Source organism: Portunus trituberculatus, chromosome 10 (assembly GCF_017591435.1).
Source record: "Portunus trituberculatus isolate SZX2019 chromosome 10, ASM1759143v1, whole genome shotgun sequence".
In the NCBI taxonomy this organism is placed as follows: domain Eukaryota; kingdom Metazoa; phylum Arthropoda; class Malacostraca; order Decapoda; family Portunidae; genus Portunus; species Portunus trituberculatus.
Window position 1 is genome coordinate 5,921,583 of NC_059264.1, and position 10,000 is coordinate 5,931,582.

Below are 10,000 nucleotides of genomic sequence, written 5' to 3' on the forward strand. Positions count from 1 at the left end.
GAGGAGGAGGAGACAGATTGGTGACAGGAAAATACCAATAATTCTCATAAATCTCGCAGTTTCCCCAAAATTTTTAGAGGAAACTTTGTCCTTTAAGTAGCAAACCTCTTGTAATTTACTTAATGGGAGGGTAATGGTGAGAGAGAGAGAGAGAGAGAGAGAGAGAGAGAGAGAGAGAGAGAGAGAGAGAGAGAGAGCATGGTATTGATTGTTATTGTTTTCTTTTCTCATATTCCTTTTAATCATCATCTATTCAATCTCCTCCTCCTCCTCCTCCTCCTCCTCCTCCTCTTCTTCTTCTTCTTCTTCTTCTTCTTCTTTGTCTCCTCTCCTTTGCTGATTTTTTTTCTGTATTCTTCCGTTATTAATTTTCTTTTCTTCCTTTCCTTTATTCTTGGTTCTTTAGTTCACCTTTTCTTTTCTCCTCCTTCCTTCCAATCTCATCTTGTTTTCGCTCATTCTCTTTCTCTTTCCTTTCTTCTTTATTTGTCCTTCCTTCTATTCTCACTCTTTTTGCTCCTCTTAATCATCACCGCTTTCTTATTCTCTCTCTCTCTCTCTCTCTCTCTCTCTCTCTCTCTCTCTCTCTCTCTCCAGTGTTTCTTTTTTGTGTTTTCTTTTATTTTTCATCTTATATTTTCTTCTAATCATTTTTTATTCTCTTTCTTTTTCTCTTCATTATCAAACCTTTTTTTTTTTCCCTCTTAACACACTCTCTCTCTCTCTCTCTCTCTCTCTCTCTCTCTCTCTCTCTCTCATTTTAATTTCCTTCGCCTCTTTTCTTTTCCTTAAATTCTTTCCTTTATTTTCTTTTCGCTTATATTTCTTTCTCTTCAAGTCATTTTTTTCTATTCTTCCTCTTCCTTATCCTTTTTATTTTCATCTTAGCTTCATTTTTTATTTTTCTTCATTTCCTTTGTTTTCTTTACATCTTTATTTAATTTTCCTTTTCCATTATATTTCTCCCTTTCATTCATCATTATTCTTCCTATTTCTCTTATCAACATTTCTTTATTCCTCGTTCTTTCCTTTAATTCATTTCCTATCTTTTCCCTTTTCTTTCCTTTTATTTTCCTTTTCATTATATTTCTCATTCCTTTTTATCATTATTCTTCCTATTTCTTTTATTATTATTTCGTTATTCCCCATTCTTTCCTTTGTTCTTCTACCATCACTATCCTTCCTCTTTTCCTCTTTCTTTTTACTTTTTTTTTTCTTTCATTTAATTAATTTTCCTTTTCACAGTATTTCTCCTTTCATTTATCATAATTTTTGTTATTTCTTTTACTACCATTTCTCTATTCCCCATTCCTTCCTTTATTCATCCTTCCTCTTTTCCCCTTTCCTCTTCTTTTTATTTTCTTTCATTTCCTTTCTTTTTCATAATTTTCCCTTTCTTTATATATTCTCCCTTTCATTTAGCACAATTCTTCCTCTTCCTCTTATCACCACTTCTCTATTCCCTATTCTTTCCCTTATTCTTCTCCCATCATCACTACCACTTCTCTTTTCCCCTTTCTTTCACTTTTTCCTTCATTCCTTTTTTTCTTTACATCTCTTCTACGTAATTTCACTTTTCATTTTACTTCTCCCTTTCATATCATCATTTTTCCTATTTTTCTTATCACCACTTCTCTTTTTTTCTCTCCCACACTAACCGTGACCTGACTACCCCTCGCAGGTCACGTGGCTGAGGAGTCGTGACCTTCATATTCTCACCACGGGTCACCACACCTATTCAGCGGACGATCGGTTCCAGGTAAGTGTTTTTATGCTACTTATACTGAAGGTGTAGTCTTATTTTTTTTTTTTTTATACCATGTGGGCTTTTCACGGGAATTTCTGGGCTAAAGGGAATACTTTTTCGGGATACCTCCTATCTTAAAGCCCACCCGCTAGGAAACCGTTGCCCCGAGTGAGGAAGCCCAACCTACACTCGGACCGTGGACAGGATTCGAACCCATGCGCTTAACTGGTAATTAAAACTTGTATAATTTCAACCTAACTATTTTCAAAGATCATAAGAATTATAAACATGGTTCTCAAGAATCTTACTTCTTTTAATTGTATAGAAATGTTGCTATGAAGAAAGTAAAAGTCAGGTTAATAAGTCAACAGATTCGTAGAAACACCCTTGAAAACCCGTGTCACTTTACCACAACTAGGTTCACAGGCCATAGACATTATTTCAAGACTGTTACTCCTTTTAATAATGCAAAAATCATGTTATTCTGTCACTAAAAACTATATAAAACGTCATTGAGAACTCATGTCACTTCACCATGACTATATTAACTCTAAAGGGCTGAACCTCAAAAAAAAAAAAAAAAAATAAATAAAAAAAAATAAATAAATAAATAAATGCTTCCCCAATTAATATTATAGATATCATGTTATTCTGTCACTAAAACTATATAAAACATCTTTAAAAACCAGTGCCACTTCACCACGACTATTCTTGAAGGTCATAGGAAATATAAGCATAGTTCTCAAGACTTTTTTTTTTGATTATATAGAAATGTTAATCTGTCACTAGAACGGTAAAAAAAAAAATGTAAAAATATCACTTCACGACTATATTAACATAAAAGGATGGAATCTCAAAAGTGTTTCTCCTGTTAATAATATAGAAATCATGTCAATCTGTCACTAGAAGCATCAAAAAGACACCCTTGAAAACTCGCGTCACTTCACCAAGACTGATTTCAGAGGCCATAGGAATTATCAGCATATTTCCCAAGAGAGAGAACACGGGCATAACAAGAGGAGATGGTCTAGATCAGGGGTTCTCAACCTTTTTATCGTTAAGAACCCCCTGAGTTATAAGACCATCTACCAGTACCCCCAGTATTGTCACATGGAACATGGAACTCAATATGCAATGGCACTGCAAAGGATTTTATTAGATCAGCCATCTAAGTACCCCTGGAAATCTTCTTATGAACCCCCTGTGGTTTCGCGCTGTCAGGATGGCCACTGTCCATGAGCTAACATCATTAGGTCTCTATGACGCTGAAGACGTCTATGCAGAACGGTTTGGTTGGCAATAGACAATCTCATTATCAGACTTTGATTTCTAAGTTATGAAAATAATCTCATTTACGGGGCTTCATAGGTTCATGGTGTCTTGTAGTCTACTTACTAACCTAGAAGGAAAGAAAATATCATACTAACTTCGAGCTATCAATTGAGGAAGAAGTAATCTTTGTCCCAGGAATAGAGCAAGATGGTATATAAAAAAACACAATGCATAGTTATAACCTAACTCTACTATTATAGCGTTTTTGTCGTAGATACATGTTTAGAAATACTTTACCTATCTTGATATCTCCTTATGTGACAAAAGAATATCCAAAAATATACGATATGCAGTTGACCATCTTTTCTGTGAAATATTACGATATCTGTTGAATCTGGCAACTTCAACGGGAGTTTGGGTCCTCTCCTAGTGTTTCCTTATGATTGAAACATTGATATTTACACGTCATTGTGATCAGGGAAATAAAGAAAACTAAGTTTGCTTTTTTCTAAGAGCATGAAATAGAAAAATTTATGTTTACAAGTGGCAGTTTATGTATAAGACACGCAAACCTGTGTGCACTCATCCACTCTATCCAGAAGCTTAACTAATTTTCAAAAGTTCCCCAATAGCTACACAACTACCATTGGTCTACTGTTTCTATCCAGTTACCTACAAACACGTACACATTCAAGGCAGCAACATGCAAAGTACACTAAATACTCCGGAGCAAAGCTGCCTCACCTTGTTTCATTAATCAGCTAACTCTTGCACACTTTCACACCAAAGCTATTTTTCATTTACCATCGACGATTTTATATTCGAATCAAAATTAAAACGACGATTGAGAACTTTCGGCCTAAAGATGTTTGAGGGCCGTGACGGCCTTGGGCGCCGCACGGGGGAAGGAGGTGGCCGTCGGGTCCGGCCTGGGGCCCAAGGCAGGAACTGGCTGCAGGTCCTGCTTTTCCTTGGTGGCCTCAAGCTTCACTACTAGTCGTCCACTTGCAGCGCATCACACTAGGCAAGGGTCGCCATAAGCAAGAGATCAATGTCTACCACTCACCGGATGGTACCGTGAGGGGCCCTAAAGGGGTGATAAGGGCTCCTTGCATAGAATATGATGGTGAGTGGTGTGTACGGGACCTCTGCTTATAATGACACCGGGCTGAACAACTCGCCATGAACGAGGGCACGCTGTGCGCCATGAGCCAGGCACTGACAGTACCAGTGGTCCTTTACGTTAGGTTAGGTTAGGTTAGGTTAGGTTAGATTAGGTTAGGTTAGGTTAGGTTAGGTAAAAAGGACTCACTTCATGACAGCGTTTGGGGAGTGGTGTGTGGCGGGTCATTGCTCATGGCGACCTGTGTGAGGCATTGCAAGGTTGCATCGTCACTGCTCTCATAACCACGGGACTGGGGTTGACCCTTTCTGGGTAAAAAGTTTCGTCCCAGTACCTGTGTAGGTAATAATACTTTGGATCGTTTCGCCATCGCCATCGCCGCACCGTTAGCCTCGATAAACGGATCGTTATCCTCAACAAACACATCTGTACCGTGGACACTGGAATCGCAACCTGTCGTGGAATCCCATTGTTAGCGTGGACTCATTTTCCTTCGCGGCTTCAAGCTCACTGATTGTTGTCAACTTGCAGCGCCTCATACTAGGCAAGGCGTCGCCTTAAGCAGGGTGCCGTGTCTACCGTCCATCAGATGATGCCGTGAGGGGCCTTTAAGGGGTGATAAGGGCTCCTTGCATAGAGTCTGGTGGTGAGTGGTGTGTACAGGACCTCTGCTTATAATGACATCGGGCTGAACAACTCGCCATGAACGAGGGCACGCTGTGCGCCATGAGCCAGGCACTGACCGTACCAGTGGTCCTTTACGGGGTGAAAAGGACTCACTGACAGTGTTTGGGGAGTGGAGTGTGGCGGGTTATGCTCATGGCTACCCGTGTGAGGCGCAGTAAGGTGGCAGCGTCACTCTCCTCGCACTCACGGGTCTGGGGTGAACTCTTACGGGGTGAAAGGGTTCGCCCCAGTACCTGTGTAGGCAAGTGAACTTCAATTGCGTCGCAGTGAGGTGGCAGCGCCACTCTCCTCGCACCTAAGGGTGTGGGTGGACCCTTACGGGGTGAAAGGGTTCATCCCAGTACCTGTGTAGGCAAGTGGACTTCAATTGCAGCGCAGGAAGGTGGCAGCGTCACTTTACTCGCACTCAAGGGTGTTGGGTGGATCCTTACGGGGTGAAAGGGTTCGTCCCAGTACCTGTGTAGGCAAGTGGACTTCAATATTGTGTCTTGAAATCGCATCGTGAGGACTGGAACCGCATCGACATCGTGGAAACCCGCATCGTTCCCGTGGAAACTGGAATTGCATCTTGATCGTGGAAACTCGCATTATTATCTTGGAAACTGGAAGGGCATCTTTATCATGGAAAGGCATCGTCATTTTGGAAACTTGCATCGCTATCGAGGAAACTGGAATGCCATTGTTATCTTGGAAACTCGGAGCGCTATCGAGGAATCTGGAATCAAATCTTATCGTACACACTGTTATCGTGGAAGCTCTCGTGATCGTCGTTCGTTTCGTTATCTCTGAATTACTTAATTAGTCTTGGTATTATTATTAGCCTCCGTAATAATAGAGATGTTGGTCATTTTATCTTATCTCTTTTACTGTATTTTTTTCAGGGTACAGTTTAGTGTTCTTCAACCTTTTCTAAATTCGTGCACCTTTTCGAGAAGCAAGGAGGACTATAAAAGAAATGCATCAATATTCGTAATTTTCCCTACTTTAAGACTGAAAATCGATAGATAACATTATTGAATATCTACCTGAAGCTACAGTTTTTTAGTCCTAAACAGTCGCTATATAGAGCGAAATGTACTATAACAAAATGCCACATCTCAAACACATTAGGCCCGTGTTCCGTCGGAGTGTAATATATTACTATTGTGAATAAATCGCAATACTTTGATTAATATCAATAGGAGAGGACCCAAACTGTCACAATTTCAGTGTTCGCAGGAGAGAGTCAGTATCGTCTCGCGGTACAGAGTAATCGTCTCTAAACACTGTATTACGATGTATCTATTGATTTGCCAGGGTTTTACTCCTACCAGTATTTTTCTGTTCTTATTCTACCATGGTATTTCTTTATAGTTACTTGAGTTTATACGACTGACATCATAATATAGAGCAAAACATAATTGTCTGGTGTACCAAGATCTTTCATTTCTAGAGACTTAAGACAGCACGGAACCTTAACACACATTTCACCTCGCTTCTGCACAGGTTAATTCTTCTTCTTCTCAACCTTTTAATGTGATGTACCCTCGAAGTCTTTCAGTATTGATCACGTACCCTTACCCACAATGCAGCGTCAGGAAGGGTAACAATAAATGCATGGTTTATTGACTTAGTTTATTAAGTTTAAATTGTGTTATATATGTGGAGCAGACACAATTTTTAATTAATATTAGTATGTTTCTATGAGGTAGTGTCGATAGGAACTGGTACCTCACAGGGAGACACTATATGTGACTAACATGCAATGCATTTACCAAAAAGGAACTATATCAGACAATTTTCGATCATTATGGCAGTGAACTAGTGTTGCTTGCAGCTAGTTGCAACTTGTAACTAGTAACAGTGATAAATAAGTCACTGTGTGTGTGAATAACATATAAAATAAGAAATCGGAGCAAATATTATAGGTTTGCAAGGTTGTGTGGCAACTGTAATCCAAGAGAGCTTCCTCTCAAGTGATATAACTCCAAGAGTTTCCTTGTTAACGTTGTTAACGTGTCCTGGTTCTAGTGAAGGACACATTGTATACTACAAACGAATTTGCTGCTATTTAAAACTGAAGCATTTTGAGAAACCCGCCACGTACCCCAAAAATTCCTCTCACGTACCCCTGGGGGTACGCGTACCCCAGGTTGAGAACCCCTGGTCTAGATAAAGCAAAATAAAGATAGAAGGTGAAGAAATGGGAGGAAGTACGAACGATTGAAGGTTGAAAAGACTCTTACTTCTTTGAATTATATAAAAGAAAGTTATTAATCTGTCACTAGAATCGTATAAAAATGCGTCACATCACCACGACACCACCACTTAAAGGGCGGAATCTCAAAAGTGCTTCTCCTTTTTTTTATTATTTTTTTTATTTACACCATATGGGCATTTCACGGGAATGTATGGGCTAAAGGGGATATTTTTTGTGGTACCTTCCTATCTCAAAGCCCACCCGCTAGGAAACCGTTGCCCCGAGTGAGGAAGCCCAACCTACACTCGGACCGTGGACAGGATTCGAACCCGTACGCTTGGAGACCCCTCGGACCCCAAAAGCACGCATGGTTCCACTGTTAATAATACAAAAATCGCGTCAATCTGCCACAAGAACCATCACAAATGCATTTAAAAACCAATGAACTTCAACCAAAACCTTTTAAAATGATAAAATCTTAGCCAGGTTAAGGAGAAATGTCCCAAAATGGTCCCTTCTTATAGTCTTATCATGTCCCTCTCTCACTTCCCTCTCTTCCCACTCCCCTCTACTCCAGCCTTTAGGTAGGTGTCCCCCGTAGGCTTATGAAAGTTTGAATAGGCTTAGGTAGGCCTCTTATAAGTCTGTTGACGAGGCTGTTAGAGTAATTAATTTGCTTTTTTGTTTTGATTTTCTGTTTTTGTTATGGTGGTGGTATGGTCATTAGGCTAGTTTGTGCAAATGAATAACAACTGAAGAGAGTCACTTTGAAAGAGAGAGAGAGAGAGAGAGAGAGAGAGAGAGAGAGAGAGAGAGAGAGAGAGAGAGAGAGAGAGGCTATTAATTAAAATGGAGGAGAGGTGTGCTTTGTTTTGAATGGTCAGCAAATAATGATAATAATAATAATAACAATAATAATAATAATAATAATAATAATAATAATAATAATAATGATAATAATAAAAGTAATATATTTCTTATTCTCATATATTGTCATAGTAATATTTATCAATCTATTCATCTCTACCTTCGTTTTATTAGTTTTCTTTGTTATTTTACGTGTTCTTTCATCCTTCTCATTCTCCTCCTCCTCCTCCTCCTCCTCCTCCTCCTCCTCCTCCTCCTCCTCCTTTCTTCTCCTTCCTCTTATTCGTGTCCTATAATTTTCTCCTCATATTACGTTTTTGTCTCCCTCCTCCTCCTCCTCCTCCTCCTCCTCCTCCTCCTCCTCCTCCTCCTCCTCCTCCTCCTCTTCCTCACAAAGATAGACAACAGATAAAAGAATTGAGGTCGTTATGAAAATCTTTGTTGTTAAGAATTTGAAACGCCATCTCTCTCTCTCTCTCTCTCTCTCTCTCTCTCTCTGAGTTTCAAAGTGACACACAAAGAGAGAGAGAGAGAGAGAGAGAGAGAGAGAGAGAGAGAGAGAGAGAGAGAGAGAGAGAGAGAGAGAGAGAGAGAGAGAGAGAGAGAGAGATTCAGTGGTTATTCATTTGCACAAACGCCCACATCTCTCTCTCTCTCTCTCTCTCTCTCACAGAACACAAAACCATTATATCCTTTGCATTTTCTCATGTCTATCTGTCAAAGAATAATACAAAATCACTCACAGGAAGCAGTTAATTCTAAGATAACACACACACACACACACACACACACACACACACACACACACACACACACACACACACACACACACACACACACACACACACTCACCTTGTATTTGAAAAGATGCCAGCCAACCAACCAGTCAGCCAGCCAGCCAGCCAGTCAGCCAGCCAGTGAGTCAATCAGTTTCTAGCATCATCTATTATTACTGTCTTTGCTTCTCCACTCAAGGTCACTTCCAGGCTTGGGAATTGAGGTGAAGGTTTGCTCGTCCTCCAGCTTGTGCCAACCCGCCTCCGGAGCCCCTGGGAAGGAGATATTAATGATGGAAAATATGTTTCTCCACAGGTTTTCAAGGATGGAGGAAATCCGTGGAGACGAGACAGGATCAGTATTATGAAACCCTTTGTTCTCCTGTTTTCTGTTGTTCAAAGACGACCGAGATGCTTTGCTCGGTTCTCATGGGTGTCTTTCTTGATGATGTGGTGTTAGTGAAGTATTAACAAGATGAAAACACCCGTAACTCTCTCAATACTGGGACATATTTTTTACCTTAAGATTTGTGTACGATTAGATCATTTTATTGTCATTATGAGGGGTTTATGGAGGTCAGAAGATTAACGGCCACATTCTTCACTATTTTGATCCACACATAAGTTTCTGAAGCTGTATAAAGTCACCAAATAGTCACCAGAATGAATATGGAAACGCGTCATGGTGCTCAAGGGGTTAAGATCTCTGTAACTTTATATTACTTAAGTTTTGCTGGAGTGCATTGAGGCCCTGTGCATTCCCGAGGGTGCCACAGGATATGATTGACTGATTGATTGTTTGACTGACTGACTGACTGACTGACTGACTGACTGACTGACTGATTGATTGATTGACTGACTGATTGATTGATTGATTACTGGGATGATGAAAATACACATAAATATATACCATGATTTGAACATAGTGTTCAAGTATTGGTGGGATGATGAATACACACTTAAATATCTTTGTAACAGTAATAACATTGTTTAAGTATTACTGGAATGATCAATACATACTTAAAAATCTGTACAAATTTAACTACAGTGTTTACGTATCACTGGGATGATAAAAATACGTACTTAAAAATCTGTATAACTTTAGCTTTCATGTTTAAGTACTACTGGGCTGAAAACACTTAAAAATCTCTATAAGTGTAACTATAATGTTTCTTAACCTTGAGATTTATGTACGATTGGACCCTTCATTAGGGAGGGTCTATGGAGATACAAAGGAATACAAAGGAATACAAAGGAAGACAAACAGCAACAGACCCTTAGGTCCTTACTAGGCTGTTTGTGGAGACTATCTACTAATTACCAGTGGTAGAGACAGGACAGCAAAGCAG

The 10,000-nt window shown here is 39.7% G+C and overlaps 1 protein-coding gene across 1 annotated transcript in view; it reads left to right on the plus strand.

Annotated features, from left to right (window-relative positions):
- The window catches only part of LOC123501854, an 82,283-nt gene that overhangs the window by 28,982 nt on the left and 43,301 nt on the right, over positions 1-10,000 (plus strand). The window contains exon 3 of the mRNA XM_045250892.1: positions 1,682-1,759. Within this exon, the coding sequence (XP_045106827.1) occupies positions 1,682-1,759 (78 nt within the window). The remainder of the gene's footprint in view (positions 1-1,681; positions 1,760-10,000) is intronic.